The following is a 24,013-nucleotide window of genomic DNA, read 5'->3' on the forward strand; positions in this document are numbered from 1 at the left end:
GAATGCATATTTACATTTGTGATTTAAATAATTAGGAAGAAAATTGGTACAGAACATGCATGACTGTATTTCGCTCATCTGTCTCATGCAGATGGTGGTGTGGGTGGGGTTGGTCGGCCCCAGACAGTCCTGGATGGCTGGGCTGGTGGTGTGGGTGGGGTTGCCGAGTCGCAGCGGGTTTGTGCTTCCCTGTAGGGTCCGGTGGGAACTGCCTGTTTGTGCAGGTGAATGTGGTCCAGGAGGTCATGGGTTCCGAGGGTGGAGTGGTGTGCCAGGTGGACGTTGGGTGGGCGTCGCTCTTCTCTCAAATTCAAATTTAAAATGTTTTATTGGCATGACAACATTTGCACTTGTTTTGCCAAAGCATTTCAAGGAACATGTGAAACAAATAATACCAGCATGATATGATTATAAGAATAGTAAAAGAATTCTCTCTCTCTCTCTCTCTCTCTACCCCTCACCCCATTGCCGTTATCAGGGCCTCATCCACCCACTTCTGGTTTCTCTTTGAAGGAGGGCCCTTCACTTCTGACTGCCTGTTTGGTTTCCTGTTTGCAGCAGGTGGGGTGGGGTGTAAACCAGCCTCACACCGTCTTGTACTGTGGCACAGCAGGGGGATGGGTTCCACCACACTGCCAACACAGCGTCATGGCAGTTCAGTCCCCCAGAATGAGTGATCATGGAGTGAGGACATTTAATCACCTCAAATACAATGAGTGGAGCCCTGAAGAAAACTCAGTTTAAATGCCAAACCTTCACACATTTATTGAATATTTAAATGATTCTTATATTGAAAGGCTTTTTGGAGCATCACCCTACTCTTCCACCATTACATCATTTGCCACTACCAACTGCCATTTTGTATAAATCAGTATGTAAGCACATTTAAAAACACAGTTGAGCTGTTTGAGAAGGGATGACTCTTTTTCCGTTTCGTAGGCTTGATGACAGTGATAAACCTTATCAGAGGAAAAGGGAGTGCAGAGAGAGAGGGGGAGGGGTAAAAAACACGTGTTCTGGGAGGTGAGTGGTGGAGAGCAGAAGCGATAGTCAAACTGATGACAGGCAGATCTAGATGCAGAATAGTCATACTTCTGGGGAAGAGTACACTGGCAGGGACAGTGACCATAAATCTTCAGGTAATAATTAAAGACAGATAGCAACAAGAACAAAATGATGAATAAGAAATAAAGATAAAGAAATTGGACATAAATGCAGAGGAGAGAACGGTTAAATAGATAAGACACAGGTGTGTCTCATGAAGAGAGGCAGCAGGGGCTCCCATCTGAAAATGGCGGAACTCAGAGTGTGACTGTTGGTGTGGTGTCTTCGGCTACGTAGTGCATGTGGCCAGTTTACCGCTTTTGTTGCAAGATTTTGCCCTTCAACCAAAAATCTCTGGGATATTCTACACAGCTTGTACAACACGAGAACAACCTCTGCAACAGCTGCAAATCTGGTGAGTTGTTTGAATTGTAGGCATCAGGTATTAGTAATTCAAGTCTTTATTCCAGAAATGCCAATACATATGCAATACATACTCTGTATATTCTAGAAAATAGTTATTCATTCTCTTTTTTATGTTTCAACAGTGATGTAAAGCAATACTCAATCTAGGCGTCTTTATTAACTCTGTGTCAGGTCTGGGTTCTGCCATGTCCTGTGGTAACTGTCCCCTTTGCAGTGCGGTTCCATCTGTGCTATTAGCATGTCTCTGTGGTACTCATGGTCACTGCTGTATGGCAATGTCGCACTTATGTGGTGTGGCACCTGGGCGGACCGGGTGACCAGAGGCATTATAACCTCATTATAACCTCATTATAACCACCAGGGCTTGCACCTTACTGAGGTTCTGGCTCTGTATTGACCGTTTTTTTGAGGTCTAAGGAAAATAATGATAAAGCTTAGCTAGCTGTGCCCTGTTGTGTAGCATAAACAGTATATATTCTGTTTAACAGGCACAGCAGGGGACTCAGGGTGTACCGTGTGAGCTTTATTCCATTGCGAATTACAGGAAATCCACTTCCTGTCAATTCAACACTGAATTCAACCACAAAGAGAGAAAAACACTTCAAGTATTTTCAAACGCAAGCAGTTGTGAAGTCCTGTGTCATCGTCAGGAATTTGTTTATTGTGACAGACTGTGGTACGTATAGTATCCCTAAATCTGTAATCATTCACTTTCACATAATCTGCTGCATGGGAATGAGATTTACAAATGTTACGATTTATGGTCACTCCTAGTAAGTTCATCTTGCACATATCCGCAGAATGTGAGTATTGCCCATGCATTAAGTACAGCCATGGCATATACACATTATATATAACATGCATTAAGTACAGCCATGGCATATACACATTATATATAACATGCATTAAGTACAGCCATGGCATATACACATTATATATAACATGCATTAAGTACAGCCATGGCATATACACATTATATATAACATGCATTAAGTACAGCCATGGCATATACACATTATATATAACATGCATTAAATACAGCCATGGCACATACACATTATATATAACATGCATTAAGTACAGCCATGGCATATACACATTATACAGTGGTGTGAAAAAGTGTTTGCCCCCTTCCTGATTTTTTTGCATGTTTGTCACACTTAAATGTTTCAGATCATCAAACAAATTTAAATATTAGTCAAAGACAACACAAGTAAACACAAAATGCAGTTTTTAAATGAAGGTTTTTATTATTAAGGGAGAACATGGCCCTGTGTGAAAAAGTGATTGCCCCCTAAACCTAATAACTGGTTGGGCCACCCTTAGCAGCAACAACTGCAATCAAGCGTTTGCGATAACTTGCAATGAGTCTCTTACAGCACTGTGGAGAAATTTTGGCCCACTCATCTTTGCAGAATTGTTGTAATTCAGCCACATTGGAGGGTTTTCGAGCATGAACCGCCTTTTTAAGGTCATGCCACAGCATCTCAATACGATTCAGGTCAGGACTTTGACTAGGCCACTCCAAAGTCTTCATTTTGTTTTTCTTCAGCCATTCAGAGGTGGACTTGCTGGTGTGTTTTGGATCATTGTCCTGCTGCAGAACCCAAGTTCGTTTCAGCTTGAGGTCACGAACAGATGGCCAGACATTCTCCTTCAGGATTTTTTGGTAGACAGCAGAATTCATGGTTCCATTTATCACAGCAATCTTCCAGGTCCTGAAGCAGCAAAACAGCCCCAGACCATCACACTAACACCACCATATTTTACTGTTGGTATGATGTTCTTTTTCTGAAATGCGGTGTTACTTTTACGCCAGATGTAATGGGACACACACTTTCAAAAAAGTTCAACTTTTGTCTCATCAGACCACAGAGTATTTTCCCAAAGGTCTTGGGGAACATCAAGATGTTTTCTGGCAAAATTGAACTCTGCCATGCAGGCCATTTTTCTTATGGTGGAGTCATGAACACTGACCTTAACTGAGGCAAGTGAGGCCTGCAGTTCTTTGAATGTTGTTGTGGGGTCTTTTGTGACCTCTTGGATGAGTCGTCGCTGCGCTCTTGGGGTGATTTTGGTAGGCCGGCCACTCCTGGGAAGGTTCACCACTGTTCCATGTTTTCGCCATTTGTGGATAATGGCTCTCACTGTGGTTCGCTGGAGTCCCAAAGCTTTAGAAATGGCTTTATAACCTTTTCCAGACTGATAGATCTCAATTACTTTCTTTCTCATTTGTTCCTGAATTTCTTTAGATCTCGGCATGATGTCTAGCTTTTGAGGATCATTTGGTCTACTTCACTTTGTCAGGCAGGTCCTATTTAAGTGATTTCTTGATTGAGAACAGGTGTGGCAGTAATCAGGCCTGGGTGTGGCTAGAGAAATTGAACATAGTTAAGTTATGTTTTAACAGGGGGGGCAATCACTTTTTCACACAGGGCCATGTAGGTTTGGATTTTTTTTCTCCCATAATAATAAAAACCTTAATTTTGTGTTTACTTGTGTTGTCTTGTATTGAAATTTGTTTGATTATCTGAAACATTTAAGTGTGACAAACATGCAAAAAAATAAGAAATCAGGAAGGGGGCAAACACTTTTTCACACCACTGTATATAAGTATCCACATTATGATTACAATAAAATAATGGATATTCTAGCATCGGCAGCACGGATGGTGCAGTGGGTAGTAAGGTCCTGGGTTCGAATCCCCGTCGGCCGGGGCCTCTTTGCATTTGCATGTTCTCCCCGTGTCTGCGTGGGTTTCCTCCGGGTACTCTGGTTTCCTCCCACAGTCCAAAGACATGCAGGTTAGGCTGATTGGAGAGTCTAAATTGCCCATAGGTATGAGTGTGTGAGTGAATGGTGTGTGTGCCCTGCGATGGACTGGCGACCTGTCCAGGGTGTATTCCTGCCTTTCGCCCAAAATGTATGCTGGGATAGGCTCCAGCCCCCCTGCGACCCTGTTCAGGATAAGCGGGTTAAGATAATGGATGGATGGATGGATATTCTAGCATCTCAGTAAACCAGTTGGTCACTGTGACTAAACCACCTATGAATGCTACAGTATGTGAAATGCCCACATTAAAAAAATAGTGCAAACCTCTTGAAAGACACTCAATTTCATTGTGAGTGGTATAAATCCTAACAAAGCATGCCACTATGAGCCAGTACAGTAGGGTATGCTAACTCATATAAGCCTACCTATCAACAGCTAACCTAGCCCCCAATACAGCTTCACCTGGCATTTGTCTATTATGGCTAATGTGAATATAACAATATCAAAAATATGACACTAGGTAAATAATTGAAATGTTACAAGCAGGAATATATGTACAGTATAAAAGTCTTAAGCACTCAAGATGTTTTTAAATGTACAGTACAGTCTATAAGTATTTGGACAGTGGTACAATTTCTGTTCTTTTTGCTCTGACCTCCCAACACATTGGATTTCTGATGAAACAATGAATATGAGGTTTAAGCCAAAAGAAAATAAATTGTACCACTGTCCAAAAACTTGCGGACTGCACTGTAAAGTGAGATTTATTTTTGTTTGCTGCATTAATGTATCTGTAGAAAAGAGCAATTTTGAGATTCATTTTCCGAACATTCATTTTCCAAAGCATTTAATGTTCCAGGGAGATTTTTCCATTTCATAAAATAAATTAACACGTTAGGTAAGCAGTCCTTTTTAGATTAAGAACTTGGGCAAGGCTATCTGTCTTTTAAGGCCATTTAAGTATTGACTGGGCCAGAAAATGAGAGTAAATGTATTTAAATAAAAGTATATAGTATTCCCATTGTTCGGCAAATCTGAGGAATGAAAATGACTCTGGTAAAGTTTTGTTCCTCTGTCCATCAATATTACATTATTAATTATATGATTATTATACAGTGCATCCGGAAAGTATTCACAGCACTTCACTTTTCCCACATTTTGTTATGTTACAGCCTTATTCCAAAATGGAATAAATTCATTTTTTTCCTCAAAATTCTACACACAACACCCCATAATGACAACATGAAAGAAGTTTTTGCAAATGTATTAAAAATAAAAACATGTACATAAGTATTCACAGCCTTTGATCAACACTTTGTTGATGCACCTTTGGCAGCAATTACAGCCTCAAGTCTTTTTGAATATGATGCTACAAGCTTGGCACACCTATCTTTGGGCAGTTTGCCCATTCCTCTTTGCATGGTATTGGCCAGGTGATGAGCGGTGCCTGGTTTCCTCCAAACATGACGCCTGGCATTCACGCCAAAGAGTTCAATCTTTGTCTCATCAGACCAGAGAATTTTGTTTTCTCATGGTCTGCGAGTCCTTCAGGTGCCTTTTGGCAAACTCCAGGCGGGCTGCCATGTGCCTTTTACTAAGGAGTGTCTTCTGTCTGGCCACTCTACCATACAGGCCTGATTGGTGGATTTCTGCAGAGATAGTTGTCCTTCTGGAAGGTTCTCCTCTCTCCACAGAGGAACGCTGGAGCTCTGACAGAGTGACCATCGGGTTCTTGGTCACCTCCCTGACTAAAGCCCTTCTCCCCCGATTGCTCAGTTTAGATGGGTGGCCAGCTGTAGGAAGAGTCCTGGTGGTTCCGAACTTCTTCCATTTATGGATGATGGAGCAGAAATTTTTCTGTACCCTTCCCCAGATTTATGCCTGGAGACAATCCTGTCTCGGACGTCTACAGACAATTCCCTTGACTTCATGCTTGGTTTGTGCTCCGACATGCACTGTCAACTATGGGACCTTATATAGACAGGTGTGTGCCTTTCCAAATCATGTCCAATCAACTGAATTTACCACAGGTGGACTCCAATTAAGCTGTAGAAACATCTCAAGGTTGATCAGTGGAAACAGGATGCACCTGAGCTCAATTGAGCTTCATGGCAAAGGCTGTGAATACTTATGTACATGTGATTTCTTAGTTTTTTATTTTTAATAAATTTTCAAAAATCTCAAAAAAACTTTTTTCACATTGTCATTATGGGGTGTTGTGTGTACAATTTGGAGGAAAAAAATGAATTTAATCAATTTTGGAATAAGGCTGTAACATAACAAAATGTGGAAAAAGTGAGGCACTGTGAATACTTTCCGGATACACTGTATGATTATTATATCATTATTATATATTAACCAATCTTCCTCTAATTCACTGTCCCAGCCACTAATTTTAAAACAAGAGGACATATTTTATTAAAGACACATTCAATGAAATTTCTTTCAACTGTAACTATTTTAACTGTATTTCTGTTTTGTTCAGAGTTTAATATACCTGTTTGGTTTAGATTTGTACACCAGGCATGAAAAGAGCTCTTCTATGATTATGTTGTCATTGTTTTTGTCTTTGTTGCTGTTTTCATTGTCGTTATCGTTGTCATTGTTGTTGATATTGTCATTCATAGTGATGTATTCATTGTCTTTGACATTGTCACTGTTGTGAATGTGGTCATTGTCTGTGACATTGTCACTGTTGTTAAGGTGGTCATTGTCTGTGACATTGTCACTGTTCTTAAGGTGGTCATTGTCTGTGACATTGTCACTGTTGTGAAGGTGGTCATTGTCTGTGACATTGTCACTGTTCTTAAGGTGGTCATTGTCTGTGACATTGTCTCTGTTGTGAAGGTGGTCATTGTCTGTGACATTGTCTCTGTTGTGAAGGTGGTCATTGTCTGTGACATTGTCTCTGTTGTGAATGTGGTCATTGTCTGTGACATTGTCACTGTTGTGAAGGTGGTCATTGTCTGTGACATTGTCACTGTTGTGAAGGTGGTCATTGTCTGTGACATTGTCACTGTTGTGAATGTGGTCATTGTCTGTGACATTGTCACTGTTGTGAAGGTGGTCATTGTCTGTGACATTGTCACTGTTGTGAATGTGGTCATTGTCTGTGACATTGCTGTTGACCTCCATGCTTGTCCAGTGTGTACGCAGGCTGCAGTAATGGAAGCCGCAGCGCTGGGATCCTGGGACTTCCTGAGTGGAATTCTGCTGCTGGTGTCTGTGGTCTTCCTGATTGGCCTGTGTGGTGGTTGCCAGCGGTCCGCACACCGCAGTAAGAATGTTTTTTTTTTAACATTATTATATTGCTTTTTACACTCAAAAATTGCAGAAAAAGATTATAAAATGTCTTCTTCTTCTTCTTCTTCTTCTTCTCATTATTATTATTATTATTATTATTATTATTATTATTAGGAGTAGTATTTGTAGTACTAGTAGTATTACTATTATTATTATTTATTTATTATTATTATAGTTGTTGTTAAGATCATTGTCATTATCATTATGAAACAATGACAATGCTAAGGAGGAATACTTAGAGGTGGATAGAGAGGGGGAGAGAGGGAGAGAATGAGCAGAGAGGAAGGAGAAAGGGATGGGAGGATGGGTTAAAGGAGAGTAAAGCCAGAAAAAATGTTACCATCAATGAACAGAGATTTCTGTCTCCTCAGCGAGCATCCCAGAGCCTTTCATGGATGACTACATCCAACAGTAAGAGCTCAATCTCTCCACTATGCAGCTTCTTATGATAAGAGAAATTTTGCTTTTGTGATTTGTAAACATGTACGTCATTACAATTTCTCCTCACTCTGCAGGGGCCCCAACCTCCAAGGATTCCGAGTCCTAAGACCTGCATGTAAATAAGTGTATTTCTTATCTGAACTTGTAAGATCTGCATGTAAATAAGTGTATTTCTTATCTGAACTCATAAGACCTGCATGTAAATATGCGTATTTAATACCTGAACTTGTAAGACCTGCTTATAAATATAACAAATTCAAAGCCTTTCAACGGTAAGAACACGCTATATTCACGGGAATATGTTTGAACGGAAAATGTGTATTAATTACAACAGAGACAACAACCGAAACAAAGAAACAACAAAACAAAGATATACGTATTTGTGCTGGAATTCGTTAACATGTGCACAACCAATAATTACTCAACAGATAACAATGGGAAATAATGGCTGCATGTCCTTTTTATGACAGTCGAAATTTGATATCCGTGTGTATGTTCATTGACCGGAATCCGCGGAAGCACATTTCCAAAGAGAACGTCCTTTCAAAATGGCAAAAGTAATAAGTCCCGAAAACAAAAGTAATCCAAGTTTGCCATAATTTGCGCTGCTTAACTCATGAGTCATACATGCTTTTATCAGAGGGCTAAATGTATATATACATTTATTAATACTGTGCGGACATATTTTAGTGCAACTAACTTATTTAAATTAAATATTCTACACATTTTGTTTATTGTGTGTCTATCACATAAATATGTATATTTCTTATATGCATATTTCTTCTTTTAGGCACAGCTCTTCCTGTTTCCAGCAGAAGTTCAGGAAACTCCACCCACCTCCCTTTTCCCAGGTAAATCAGTGACATCACTCCAGACTGGCAGGGCCCAGCATAGTGTCAGAGCCCTGCTGTATGTGTGACAGTGTCAGAGCCCTGCTGTATGTGAGCCCTGCTGTATGTGTGACAGTGTCAGAGCCCTGCTGTATGTGTGACACAGTGTTAGAGCCCTGCTGTATGTGTGACAGTGTCAGAGCCCTGCTGTATGTGAGCCCTGCTGTATGTGTGACAGTGTCAGAGCCCTGCTGTATGTGAGCCCTGCTGTATGTGTGACACAGTGTCAGAGCCCTGCTGTATGTGAGCCCTGCTGTATGTGCGACACAGTGGCAGAGCCCTACTGTATGTGAGCCCTGCTGTATGTGCGACACAGTGGCAGAGCCCTACTGTATGTGAGCCCTGATGTATGTGTGACACAGTGTCAGAGCCCTGCTGTATGTGTGACAGTGTCAGAGCCCTGCTGTATGTGAGCCCTGCTGTATGTGTGACAGTGTCAGAGCCCTGCTGTATGTGAGCCCTGCTGTATGTGTGACACAGTGTCAGAGCCCTGCTGTATGTGAGCCCTGCTGTATGTGTGACACAGTGTCAGAGCCCTGCTGTATGTGTGACAGTGTCAGAGCCCTGCTGTATGTGAGCCCTGCTGTATGTGTGACACAGTGTAAGAGCCCTGCTGTATGTGTCACGTTTCATGTTTGTCACGTCATGTTTCATGTTTAGTTATTGTCTTGGTTATGTTATTGTCATGTCACGTATTATGTTAGTCTAGTCTCACCACGTTTTTATATTTTTTGTCATGTTATGTTTCATGTTTAGTTCTTGTTACCATGTATTTCTTAGTCTTGCCATGTCATGTTATATAGTTTATTGTCATAATTTTGCAAACTTGTTATGTCACGATTTATGTTCCATGTGATGTTGTACTGTTCATTGTTGAGCATACACTTTTTTTGTGTCTTTCTGCAAACCTTGCATTCATGCTTTTTCTCTCTCTCCCTTTCTGTCACTCACACTTCCTTAATTGTTTCAATTTCCCTTGTCTATTTACTAATCTACTAACGCTAGATCAGGATTGGGTAATACTGATATTCTAACCATGTGTTCATGTTGCCTTACGTTTCTTGTGCATGTCATTTACTAATTTACTAACGCTAGGGCAGGATAGGTTTATTACTCAGAGACTGACTGATTGATTTATTAGATGGTCTTCTGTTGCTGTAGCCTATCGACTTACAAGGTTTGAGGCCTTGTTTGTCAGAGATTCTCTTCTGCATACCACCGTTGTAATGTGTGGTTATTTACAGGGTGGCCTGTAGCGTAATGGTTAAGGTAAATGACTGGGACATGCAAGGTCTGTGGATCTAATCCCGGTGTAGCCACAATAAGATCCGCACAGCCGTTGGGCCCTTGAGCAAGGCCCTTAACCCTGCATTGCTCCAGGGGAGGATTGTCTCCTGCTTAGTCTAATCAACTGTATGTCGCTCTGGATAAGAGTGTCTGCCAAATGCCAATAATGTAATTTGTGTTACTGTCACCTTCCTGTCAGCTTTGACCAGTTCTGTGTTTTTGTCTCTAAATTGCATCTAACACACTATAAAGACTGTATATCAGTTATAAATTCTGAATAATATTCAAAGAAAATGGTTATTTATTTTTCCAGTAATTACATAAATATACCGTGACTAGTAAGATAATTATGAAAGGCACAAAAGAAAAATCATGATTTTTTTTGTGACTGACCTTACATATGGACTAGACCAATCTTTGGGGCCATGTACTGGAAAAATGTCTCTCTTGACAGATGTATTTATTGTAAAGTAATCCATTCTGTAATCTGAAGGCCAGTTTGTGTGTTGCTAAGGACCTTTCAAATATATGGGCAATTCCATTTCTGGTGATGACTTTTAAGTGGCACTTACCTCACCAGTTATTAGCCTAAAAGCATTTTTGCTTACTGCAGCTCCCACCAGTGGTCAAATGACTCAAGTTTTTTTTTGTACATCCTCAGGAAGGGGTACTGAGTCTATGGACCAAGATCAAAGCTTTGCTGAACTATGAACTAACTTCCTGTTTTGTGACTTTGCCGCCGATTTCGATTGGCTGTGATGAACAAATATTTTCAACCAATTTTGGTGAAGATTGGACAAAATGTGTGGCCCATGAAGCTTTTAAAAACTTTTTCTGAAAATCTAATTTTGTAATTGACTTCAGTGGGAGCGTTGAACTCGGAATGATCCAAGGAATTCAACGGTACCTCATTTTTGAAAATTGGGCATATGACATTACATGCATAAACGTACCCCCCCAAATCTGACCCATTGGCTGTGCTGGAGCGCTCGAGGTGGAGACATGAAAAGCCAAGAGAAAAAGATGATGAATTGTAATATAATAAGACAATGTAGGAACACACTGCCTACGCAGCTCCACTGCTTGACCCCCAATTATCTCCTTATCTTCTCCTGCGTCTCAGTTCTCCCAAGCCTGAAAGGATTCGTCCTTCTTCCTACAGCCCTCCAGCAGATGGTAAGTTCTCTCTTTCTCAAGATTCAAAAGATTCAAGATTCAAATGTGCTTTATTTGCATGACAAGTGAACTTGTGTTGCAATGATATACATTAAAGGAGAACTGTCATGATTTTTTGACTTGAGTTTATTTGGATTGACTGCTTAAATTATGCGTGTAGGCATTTTTAAAATCACCGTCAGTGTAGCCGTTTCCTAGATATGGGGAAAAACAGTGACGTCACTGGACATGTTTGGCTTTGACTCTCCAGTGTTTCCCAGAAGGTAACAGGCCCTAAAACTCCACCCTTGAACGCAGAGACCGGAACAAATTTGCTAATGTAACAATTTGCCTACTACCTTGATTCAAAGAGTCTTCTATCATCTTCTGTACTAGCATACAAATATCACAGAACCTAACTTAGCAAGTCTGAGTGATATGACGCACAGCTCTGATGTTGCCAGGTTAGAGGACACTGAGGGAACAAAACCAGTGCAATTCATGACCTCCTCTGTAACCATCGCATCACGTTTGATGGCTGCGTCAAAGTTAGAGAATTGAGGTTCATTCCCATGTAGTGAATTGAATTTAATGTCATTGTTCTGCTTTTTTTTCTTATTTAACTCCATACAAATTATAAAGTAGGCGGCTATTGACGTGGGCAACGTCATCACAGACTGTAATTTATCTAGCTAGCTAGCAAACTAGCCCCGCTCACATAAGATTTATAAGAGGCCGAGGCTAGATAGCTGGCTAAATTAGCTGATTACAACTAAACCAGAGCATCGTTGCTTAATCTATGAGTGAAAAATGTCGACATCCAATGTAAAGTGAGCTAGCAAAAGACAACACTAGGCTGTCAGATTGATCAATGATGGCGATGGCTGCAGTGGAGCCGTGCTGTAACGTGGTGAAGACCTGGCCTCATATCACTCAGGCTGGCCAAGGTAGGTTCTGTGATATCTGTACGCTAACGTTACCGTGTCATGTGACCGCCTGCATGGGTGGCCGGCTAAAAACCAGACTCTGTGTATAAGGGTGGAGACTGAGAGCCAGACTCTGCGTATAAGGGTGGAGACTGAGCGCCAGAATCTGCGTATAAGGGTGGAGACTGAGCGCCAGACTCTGCGTATAAGGGTGGAGACTGAGCGCCAGACTCTGCGTATAAGGGTGGAGACTGAGCGCCAGACTCTGCCTATAAGGGTGGAGACTGAGCGCCAGACTCTGCGTATAAGGGTGGAGACTGAGCGCCAGACTCTGCGTATAAGGGTGGAGACTGAGCGCCAGAATCTGCGTATAAGGGTGGAGACTGAGCGCCAGACTCTGCGTATAAGGGTGGACACTGAGCACCAGACTCTGCGTATAAGGGTGGAGACTGAGCGCCAGACTCTGCCTATAAGGGTGGAGACTGAGCGCCAGACTCTGCGTATAAGGGTGGAGACTGAGCGGCAGACTCTGCCTATAAGGGTGGAGACTGAGCGCCAGACTCTGCGTATAAGGGTGGAGACTGAGCGGCAGACTCTGCGTATAAGGGTGGAGACTGAGCGCCAGACTCTGCCTATAAGGGTGGAGACTGAGCGCCAGACTCTGCGTATAAGGGTGGAGACTGAGCACCAGACTCTGCGTATAAGGGTGGAGACTGAGCGCCAGACTCTGCCTATAAGGGTGGAGACTGAGCGCCAGACTCTGCGTATAAGGGTGGAGACTGAGCGCCAGACTCTGCATATAAGGGTGGAGACTGAGCGCCAGACTCTGCGTATAAGGGTGGAGACTGAGCGCCAGACTCTGCATACAAGGGTGGAGACTGAGCGCCAGACTCTGCGTATAAGGGTGGAGACTGAGCGCCAGACTCTGCGTATAAGGGTGGAGACTGAGCGCCAGACTCTGTGTATAAGGGTGGAGACTGAGCGCCAGACTCTGCGTATAAGGGTGGAGACTGAGCGCCAGACTCTGCGTATAAGGGTGGAGACTGAGCGCCAGACTCTGCGTATAAGGGTGGAGACTGAGCGCCAGACTCTGCATATAAGGGTGGAGACTGAGCGCCAGACTCTGTGTATAAGGGTGGAGACCGACCGAGCGCCAGACTCTGCGTATAAGGGTGAGAGTTACCAGACTGTGGTCTGAGAGTTGTGTTTGTGGCACGACAATAAATGCATTCATATATTCTGAGTCCATGTCTGTAGTGGGGCGGCATGGATGGTGCAGTGGGTAGCACTGCCGCCTCACAGCAAGGAGGTCCTGGGTTTGAATCCCCGTTGGCCAGGGCCTCTCTGTGCGGAGTTTGCATGTTCTCCCCGTGTCTGCGTGGGTTTCCTCCGGGTACTCCGGTTTCCTCCCACAGTCCAAAGACATGCAGGTTAGACTGATTGGAGAGTCTAAATTGCCCATAGGTTTGAGTGTGTGAGTGAATGGTGTGTGTGCCCTGTGATGGACTGGTGACCTGTCCAGGGTGTATTCCTGCCTTTCGCCCAATGTATGCTGGGATAGGCTCCAGCCCCCTGCGACCCTGTTCAGGATAAGCGGGTTAGGATAATGAATGAATGATGAATGTATAAATTATGATGGGCTATATATCATTTTAGCAATGAGAAAAATAAATGAATATGCTGAAACTAATCTGCAATCATATATGTGAGTTTAGTGCAAATGAACCTGAGCATGTCCCTTATCTGACTCAGGTCCACTCCTGCTGTAACTGCAGTATAGCTGAGGGGCTAGGCTGAGCGCTGTTGCCAGGGCTACGCTGCATGGGCTGGCGGGGGCTGGGGACTGCGTGCGGGGCAGGGGGCTGGGGACTGCGTGCAGGGGCAGGGGGCTGGGGACTGCGTGCAGGGCAGGGGGCAGGGGGCTGGGGACTGCATGCGGGGCAGGGGGCTAGGGACTGTGTGCGGGGCAGGGGGCTGGGGACTGCGTGTGGGGCAGGGGGCTGGGGGCTGGGGACTGCGTGCAGGGCAGGGGGCAGGGGGCTGGGGACTGCGTGTGGGGCAGGGGGCCGGGGAGGTTGCCTGGTGTCCTGTTGTTCTCCCTGTGGCTGCTGGTGGAGGCCATGCCCAGTGTGGTGTCCTTTATGACCTTTTATGACCGAACATCTTCTCCCCCTCCTTGTTGAGGTGTACCTGGCCGTAGGCGTGGTAATGGCGAATGCGCCGGCAGTGGGCCAGGTGGACGTTCAGCAGCAGGGCACAGCTTCCGGACACCTCCACATTAATGCCGTGGATGACTTGCTGTGGCACGCCCGCTCTGGGCAGCAGGATTCTGATGATACTACGTCAGTGTTTCTCAACTCTAGGCCTCGGGACCCACCTTCCGGAATATTTTTGTTGTATCCAGACATGATTTAATGACTGAACGAATCAAAATCAGGTGTGACCTTCTGGCAAGTGGGTCCTGACATGGACTTGAGCTGAGAAACACTGGACTAGGTTAGTAGTTGTTGGTCCCTGTGTGAATCAGGATGTGTTTGGCATTACCCAGTCTGTTCTGATAACAGTTCCAGTGCAGTCCGTGTCATTGGGCAGCCGTTGGAATGAGACAGGAGTTTGTGTTAGTTTTGGAGGGGTATTTTTTTTGTGTGCAGTGGAAGATGGTGCCTATAGGTGCTCCCGCGCACTGCCAAACCGTCTCCTACCTGTGTTTGTTTTTGTTCTGTTTGCTGTTTTGTCTCTGTTCACTGGTAATGTCTCGTCTTTCATTGTATATGATCGGCAAGCCTTATTGAACATCCGTAAGTGCGTTGAAGCTCTGTGCAAGGGGAATTTGGCTGGCCAGAAGCTTTACCCCCCTCCTCTACTCTCGGCAATACCAGCGGGCATTTGCTGCCCGTCATGTACGCTCCACCGTGAGAAGCGCTGCCAAAGACGGGGGAAGCGAGGAGGTGTCTAACGTGCTAACGTGCTAACGACCGCTCTCTTGTGCTTACCGGGCGTTGCCACTTCATCCCGCGGCCATTACTGGAAGTGAGACACGCCTATCATCCCGGACTCGTCAGTCTCTCACTTGCGCTACCTTTCCTTCTCCGGAACCTCCGCTTGCTGAAATTTGCCCTGCCGTTGGTCAGCAAATCGGTAACTACAAAGATGGCTCTGGTTAATGCCAGATCACCCAAATGAAATAAGCTATTTATTTCTGATTTCGCAGATTTTTTTTTTTGTCAGTCAAGATAGAATGATAGAATTATGATCCGCTCTAAGCCTTTGGTTACGTTTTTATCGCTGGTTGACTCATTCAATCTTGTTCAGTCCCAACACACCAATGACCCAACACACCAGTTGGGTCACACCCTTGATCTTGAGTTTTCCTTTGGCCTTCCCGTTTGTAATGTTGCGCTTTGCGATGCTTGCGTCTCTGATCATAACTCTGCCTTCCTCAACTCCTCTGCCTGTCATTCCAGTTCACCGCGCTCACTATTATAACTTTAATATCAAATGACTTACTGTTGACAGCTGACACCAGAGAATGCTCTATTTTAGTTTTGTTGGACTTTAGCACTGAATTTGAGATGGTTGACCATGCTATCCTAATTGAAGGGTTTTTGCATTCAGTTGGCATTCAAGGCACTTCCCTAAAATGTTTGCCTCTTATCTAAAGAACAGGACCATCTCAATTCACATCAAATGCTCCTCGTCCTCCTCTGCTCCCATTCCATGTGGAGTCCCCCAGGGTTCCATTTTAGTGCCATTTCTTTTCTGCCTGTACATGCGCCCCCTCAGCTCTATTATAGAGAAACGTAATATCTCTTTCCACTGTTTGTGGATGATATTCAGCTTCACCTCCCTTTGCTGACATCAAAGACTGGATGACTAAAAACTTCTCCTGCTAAATGAAAGTAAGATGGAGGTGAACCTGTTTGGTCCGCCTGACTCTCTTACAGGTCTCTCTATTGACCTAGGGCCTCTGTCCCACTGTACTAAACCCCATGCCAAAAACTTGGGTGTCATTTTTGATTCCACCCTTACATTCAAGAAACACATTAATTCTGTCATTAAAACCAGCTTTTTTCAGCCATAGCCAAAGCCAAGCCCTTCCTTTCATTTCACAATTTAATTTTTGTATATGGCTGTAGGTCTGGCAGTGGGGTTCTGTGTGTAGAACAGTACATTATACCTGACCCTGTTCTCTCCTGGTCCAGAATAGCAGAGTCAGGCTTTTACTGGTCTGACACCAGAGTCCCTGGGGAAATCCTTAGGACTTTGTCTCTGTGCTGTTTCTTAGCCTTAGCTGACTGGATGTGTCTTTGTGCTTAGCCTTAGCTGACTGGATGTGTCTTTGTGCTTAGCCTTAGCTGACTGGATGTGTCTTTGTGCTTAGCCTTAGCTGACTGGATGTGTCTTTGTGCTTAGCCTTAGCTGACTGGATGTGCTCAGGGTAGAGTCCTTTTAGTCCTTCTGCCTGGGCTGGGGGTTCTGATTGGCTGGCTGGAGGTGGGATTGGTACATTTTGTTTTAGTGTGAGCATTATTAAAACTGAGTTAATACTAATTAGGAATGGTAAAATACAATGGTCATGTTTTCCGCCAGGGGGAGCTGTAAGTCATACAAATGTAAATATGTTTCCATGTTTTTCTGCCACCATATAAAGTGAAGCAAACGTACAGTAAGTTGTCAAGTGGTCTTATTTAAAGTATGAAGTTGCCTCACATTTGGATCAACTGCTGCATGCTGATACACTGGAGGCAATATCCCAGGGCTGGACGGCTTGCCTGCAGATTTTTATAAAGCGTTTTGGGAAATTATTTATTGGGATTTGCTTTGTGTTGTGCATGAGTGATTCGGAAGGGGGAGTTACCACTAAGCTGTCGATGTGCGGTTCTGTCCCTTTTTTCCAAAAAGGGTGACCTGTGTGTGTGTGCGCTAAAGAACTGGCAGCCTTTAGCCTTACTCTCTACTGATTATAAGGCAATAGCAAGGTGTCTTGCCAATAGACTTAAAAAATACATTGGTGCTGTGGTACACCTGGATCGGTCTTATGGTGTGCCAGGGAAATCTATGCTGGATAACCTGTTTCTTATAAAATACATCCTGGGTCTGTCTGCTCGATGTGGCTTAAACTTTGGAGGCATTTCATAAGATCAGGAAAAGGAAAATATTTCATTTTTGTGATTGGACCGGTACAGGCTGTGCAGTGGGGACAGGGGGTATGCCCCCTCAGTTTCCAAGTCTTGAAATAGGGTTTAAGCTTTTAGGGGTATATCTGGGATCAGAGCATTGGGTGCCGAAAAACTGGGAAGGTTCAGGCAGTTGAGATTAAGCTCTGTAAATGCAAATGGCTGCTTTCGGAAATGTCATACAGAGGTGGGGTGCTGGTGGCCAATAACATCGTAGCATCCTCCATGTGGTACAAGGCTGCTCTGCTAGATCCACCCAGGGGTTTGCTGACTGAAGACCAGAGGAAGCTGGTGGACATCCTTGGTGTGGGTGCCACTGGATATGAGCAGTCCTGTATTTGCCTGTGCAAGAGGGAGGACAGGGACTAGTGGACTTGGAGAGAAGAGTGGGGTCTTCATCTCCAGGCCGTGCTGCAGAGAGACGATCAGACCGGAGGCCTCCCACGGACGTCCTGACTCCTAGGGCCCGGACGTCCTGAGTCCTAGGGTGCATCCTGACTCTTAAGGTGCATCCTGACTCCTAGGGCATGGACGTCCTGACTCCTAGGGTGCATCCTGGCTCCTAGGGCACGGACGTCCTGACTCCTAGGGAGCATCCTGACTCCTAGGGTATGGACGTCCTGACTCCTAGGGAGCATCCTGACTCCTAGAGCACGGACGTCCTGACTCCTAGGGTGCATCCTGATTCCATGTCCTCTACTCGTCTCCTCCAGAAAAGGAGGATCATTTTTTTAAATTTTGTGATGCACCCCTGGTAACCCTGAACGAACCAGGGCCGACTAAAGTAGGCAGGCAATCGAAACAGCACCCCCACCTGGGGGGAGGATTTCACTGGTCTTGATTGGCTTGATTAAACGTGTGCCCCTGTTCAGAGATGACCCAGGTTGAATACAACTGTGCCATTATAAAAGGAACAGAAATGTAAAAAACAAACACGCTGGTTATCATTGATATCCGCTGTTTTTAATTAAAGCCCTTAATGACACCCTTTTACCTGTATCCCTTTTAAGTGACACATTAAATTAATGAATTATTGTGAATATTATTTACAGGAGGAAGCCTTCACAGCTATGACAATCCTGCCTCTCAAATTGGTAATTATTTGTATTTTTATTTATTTATTTATTCATGTTTATGTGTTCATACTTCAGCTATGAGATGCCACTGATACCTACTGACACTGATATTTTGAACTGATATTCACAAATTAAATCTTCCTCTTGCAATAATACATTTGTGTCAGCTTGCACAAAAGGGAATTGTGATTGAAAACATGATTAAAAGTTTACTGAACTGCTAACCTGAAAGACAATGTGGGCCTCATTTATGAAACGTGAGCTGAACAAAGATCACCGTAAATCCTTCAGAAATGCGTTCACACAAATAATGTGGGATTTAAGTTGACCTAAAATAAGCAGTTCATATTCACCAACAAATTTGTCTGAATTAAATCAGTTTGCAAAGAAAAGTGGGCTAAAAGACAATATCAATTGATATGAAGTGTTTGACTGTAGTTATAGGTGGGACAACCAGTTATTAAGCGTTAAGTGGGCAATTATTGTAAAATGTAAAATGATTAACTTTTTTCATGAAATAAGTGAAATTTTAGAAATGTGTTTTGTATTTACTCAGGTTCTCTTTGACTCATATTACGTTTTGTTTGAAGATCTGAAACAATTAAATGTGACAGATATTCAATAATGTAGGAAATCAGGAATTCTTTTTCACTGCAACTATCTAAAATAGTTAGCACAATTTACCAGAGGGATGTGTGGCTGTCCTGCTCTTCTTTAGTGAATGCTGGCAATGTGTTATAGTGTTTACAGTGTCCAGAAAATAAACATCCATGAGTGGTTTTATTCTCTACAGGTGACTATATCAATGACAGTGAGGAGGAGAACGAGAAAGGAGAAGGTTACATGTGAGTGTCCATCTGTCTGTCTGTCCTTCTGTCTGTCCATCTGTCTGTCCATATGTTTGTCCATCTGTCTGTCCGTCTGTCCGTCTCTGACTTGTATAAATGTGTTCTCGGATGTTTGTGTGTCTCTGTATAGCACTTTAAGGTATTTATTAGACTTATTTTTTAGACTTATTGTTCTTCTGCTACTGTAGCCTATCCGCTTAGAGGTTTGATACATTGTGTGTTCAGAGATGCTCTTCTGCATACCACTGTTGTAATGTGTGGTTATTTGCGTTACTGTGACCTTCCTGTCAGCTTTGACCAGTCTGGCCGTTCTCCTCTGACCTCCCTCATTAACAAGGCGTTTTTGCACATAGAACTTCTGCTTGCTGGATGATTTTAGTTTTTTGCACCATTCTCTGCAAACTCAAGAGACTTTATGTGTGAAAATCCCAGGAGATCCGCAGTTTCTGAGATACTCCAACCACCCTTCTGACATCAACAATCATTTCACGGTCAAAATCACAAGATCACATTTCATCCCCATTCTGTCATTTGGTCTGAAAAACTGCTGAACGTCTTGACCATGTCTGCATGCTTTTATACATTTAGTTGCTGCCACATGATTGGCTGATTAAATATTTGCATTAACAAGCTGGTGTACATGTCTACCGAATAAAGTGAGTGAGAGTGACGGTGAGAGTGAGAGAGAATAAGTACTAAATGCTAACTATGAATACTTCCTGTGTGCTTCAGAATGGTGTTGCCAGGTCCTCCTGTGGCCATGCCCATTGGCAGGTCTGAGCAGAGTCTTGTGTCCTCACAGAGTTCAGGTAAAGGAGACAGAAACTGGAAGAGAAACTGCTGTATAGAAAATGTCCATTGCAGTTATATTGATTATATTTTGCACAGTGGAAATATAACAATAGATTGCAAAATATAATAATACATTATATTGTGCTGATTTGGCCTATGATTTTGTAAACTTGTGTGTAAAGAAAAATGAATGTTTTAATTTAAATGTCTTGACATTTGTTTTGTTATTGTCATGGATTCCAAACTTCCTGGCATTTTGTAGAAAGGGGCGATTACATTAATGTGCCTGTGCCTGAGGAGGAAGATCGTTCTGGTGAGAAATCCTGTTTCAGACTTCACGTTATTTATCATTTGCATACGTAATTGTCGACTCAAGAGGACTATTATTATTATTATTATTATTATTATTATTATTATTATTAATTTTACAAACAAATTAAGCGTATTTGTATGTTCATAATCTGTACATTACATACATCTGGACGTAATCTGCATGTTAACATATCCATTTCCATGACACTTGGCAATACTAATATGGAGCGTTAAACACATACACTCTGTTTCTCTCTGTCTCTCTGTCCCCTCCCCCCTTCTCTCCTTCACACACACATTTGTGTGTATTCACAGACACCAGCAGTCAAAACTACATTAATGTGCAGGCAGGTGGAGAACACTGTAAACTTTCCCCAGGTTGGTACTTTTTGAATATTTGTAGAAATATGAATTTGCAACTCTTTGTGCAAATGTTAGTGTCAACGAAAAAATGTTTTACTCATGGGTGATTGAAGAAATTGGGGTTATGGTGCTGCTCTTAGCTGCAGGTGAATTGGGGTGTGATGGAGGTATGATATTCTGTATGCTGCTGTTCATTTGATCATATCTGTATGCTTTCTGCATCTCCAGGGATCTCCCTTGATAACATGGAAAGTGACGACAACAGCATCTCTGACTATGTGAATACGGAGGTAAGCCCAAAATCCATGTATTTTCCTCTGTCAAATACCCTGCAGACTTCTACACAATACTGATGGGAGAAATATTTTACATTTACACATTACCAAATGCTCTAATTCGAGTGACTTTTACAGTTTTTTTTCTGCATCATGGCGAGAATGAATGAGCTGTCTTCCTTGTCCTCACTAGTGCTGTATTTCCAAACAGTTTATTTTGGCAAGCCAATTGTTTGGCCTATGTCTCTGACTGTTTTCTTATTTCTCAGCCTCATAATGGCTTCTTTCACTGTCATTTGCCAAACTTTATTTATTTATTTATGCATTTATGCATTTATTTATGCATTTATTCATTATATAAATAAATAAATAAATAAATAAATACATAAATAAATAAAAAAAATAAAAAAATAAAAAAGATATATATATATATATATATATATATATATATATATATATATATATATAAATATATCTATTTATTTACCAGGGACAGTGCATATTAATCAACATTTCAGTTTCCACCTCAATATAAATGTGGCAGAGTTAGCTAATGGGCTAATTTTCATCTCTGGTCCTTATGTTGACAAACACCAATCACAGACTCCAATGACAATCAAAAGCCTAGAATCAACACCAGACGCTGAAAGCTTTCTTATAGCTGCACTAAGGAAGTGATTGAATACACCTGACTAGCCAGAAATCAGATCCCCTAAAATGGAGGGACTATGTATAAAAAGTGATGTAATTCCTACACAGATCACCTGATATGAATATATGAATGTAAATACCATAAATTCAAATGCAATGTGCTGGAGAGCCAAAAACCAGCAATTATACCTCTGTCGAAATACTTTCAGACTGCATTGTATAACTGATAACTTTATAACTGTTAAAGTGACAAATACTACAAAAATCTCTCTCTCTCTCTCTCTCTCTCTCTCTCTCTCTCTCTCTCTCAGTTCATTAAACATACCACTTGCCAATAAGAGATGCCTGTGTAAGCTTCACAGACCAGCTATGGTGGCACGACTGCAACCACTCCAAGGGAAGCTGTTGGCAGAAGCTGGGTTGTTGTTTTTTTACTTAATTAAACAATTTTTTAAGGAGCTTCAGTTAATGTTCACATCAACCATTAGAATGGTGAAAAAATTTGACCATGACTTTGACTGTGGAATGATTGTTGGCAGACAAGGTGGTTTAAGTATCTCAGAAACTGCTGGGACACTAGTCTGCACACTAGTCTCTAGTCTCTTTTTAATCCAGTGAGCAGCAGTTCTGCAGACAGAAACGCCTTGTTAATGAGAGATGTCAGAGGAGAATGGCCAGACTGGTCAAAGCTGACAGAAAGGTCAGCACACATTACAACAGTGATATGCAGAAGAGCATCTCACAATGCATCGTAACTCTAAGTGGGGAGGCTACAGCAGTAGAAGTCTAAAAAATAAGTATAATAAATACCTAATAAAGTTTCATGTTTTCATGCATGTTTCATGTTAAAATTTTAGTCCAGTCTTTATTTCATTCAATTTAAAAATGGAAATTTCAATATGTTCAATTTATTGCAACACAAATTCAAGTTATGCCATTCACATGAATGTTCTGCTGCCACTAATCTCAGCCTGTAAATGATTTCACAGTATATTGTTCCAGTAATTCTTTTGTAAACCTGGTTTTTGGACTTGCCTGTTTTCCAATTATGAACTTGATTGTACTACCTGTTTGCTGGATTTGATCCTTGCCTGCTCAGTCTGCCTGCTCTGTATTAAAGCCTGCCGTTTTCACTCCATCCCTGAGTCTGCGAGTGGTTCCTCTGTCTGCAGCCATGGCACTCACCTATCACATTTATTTTCAACTTTATCACATTACTTCTCCTTTGTCCAGTAATGCAGCAATGTTTGGTCAAATTGTCGTGAGCCACGGACCCCTTGGCGAGCTCAGACCTCACGTTCCCACGAGCAGTACCTCACAATGAGGTGTCTCGGGGACAAACTCAAGTACTCCGAACGTCCTGGAGCCCTGGTAAGTTCTACTGAACTTCCAGCCCAGTCTCGAAGTGAAGGGTGTGATGCAAATCTGGTAATCGATGTCCTGTATTCAATGTATTTCCTCTAAAGACTCTTTATCACATATGATTATAGTAAGATATACTTTATTATAATCAATCAAAAGAATAGAGTTATACAGATTACAGTGTACATATCATCTTTTGCAGTTTGCTAATCACATGCAAGTTACATATACCCCTCTTAGCTCTTTCTAAATTACCTTTCCACCACGATGTTTAAAAATCAAGGTACACCCTTCCTATATCCATCCTCTTTGGCCTTAGCCTTATCCTATAGCTCCCCCTTCTTGACGTTTAAAAAGAAACTATTCCTAGAATATTATATTTATCTAAATATGATAACTTCTCTACATTTTTCTACTTTATATAGTACCCTAATGAGAAATAAAAGATATATAAAAGTAAACTTATAATATGTTACTTTTCCTACTTCTACAAGTAATATAGATTATAATTACCACTCCAGCTTGGTTATAGTTGTTCTGCGTGGCTCTTTCTTCACCAGCTCGTAGATATCTTCTGAAGCCGAATTCTGGGATCCTGCTCTAAGGTCTAAAAGCTTATCCCTTATATATCTTTTTTGCATACAAAAGTGTACCTTTTTTGATAAGAAATGCCCCCATTATGTCAAGCGGGAAGACATTTATCTTTTATATAACCTGTTTTTTAATGATCATATTAATTATTTCTGTTTTTCCAATTGTCATTTTCTCATACCTCAAAAGAACTGTCCCCAATATTTTATTTCATGGGCCCCTCTGGTTTGGGAATTTCCACCATCTTGATATACGAGTGGAAAAACACTAGCCCTTATGTTGTTTTTAATGAACCTATTCATCACTGGGGTCTGTTTCAGT

The 24,013-nt window shown here is 42.3% G+C and overlaps 1 protein-coding gene across 1 annotated transcript; it reads left to right on the forward strand.

Annotated features, from left to right (window-relative positions):
- Positions 1-1,062: 1,062 nt before the first annotated feature.
- Positions 1,063-22,877, forward strand: LOC133115428 (uncharacterized). The gene is made up of 13 exons (XM_061225336.1): positions 1,063-1,459; positions 7,389-7,520; positions 7,918-7,957; positions 8,062-8,102; positions 8,778-8,838; positions 11,288-11,340; positions 18,475-18,516; positions 19,292-19,343; positions 20,079-20,155; positions 20,401-20,451; positions 20,766-20,828; positions 21,042-21,103; positions 22,051-22,877. Exons 1-13 carry the CDS (start codon positions 1,345-1,347, stop codon positions 22,075-22,077), a joined length of 816 nt encoding a protein of 271 aa, XP_061081320.1. The 5' UTR covers positions 1,063-1,344; the 3' UTR covers positions 22,078-22,877.
- The last annotated feature ends 1,136 nt before the right edge of the window (positions 22,878-24,013 follow it).

This window comes from Conger conger, chromosome 16 (assembly GCF_963514075.1).
Source record: "Conger conger chromosome 16, fConCon1.1, whole genome shotgun sequence".
Taxonomy (NCBI): Eukaryota; Metazoa; Chordata; class Actinopteri; order Anguilliformes; family Congridae; genus Conger; species Conger conger.

Bases quoted from the DNA above. Each gene is read 5' to 3' on its own strand.
- LOC133115428 (XM_061225336.1), top strand. From the start codon at position 1,345: ATGTGGCCAGTTTACCGCTTTTGTTGCAAGATTTTGCCCTTCAACCAA. The intron at 8,839-11,287 runs GTAAATCAGTGA...CCTGCGTCTCAG, and splicing joins ACCCACCTCCCTTTTCCCAG to TTCTCCCAAGCCTGAAAGGA. The intron at 20,829-21,041 runs GTTGGTACTTTT...CTGCATCTCCAG, and splicing joins ACACTGTAAACTTTCCCCAG to GGATCTCCCTTGATAACATG.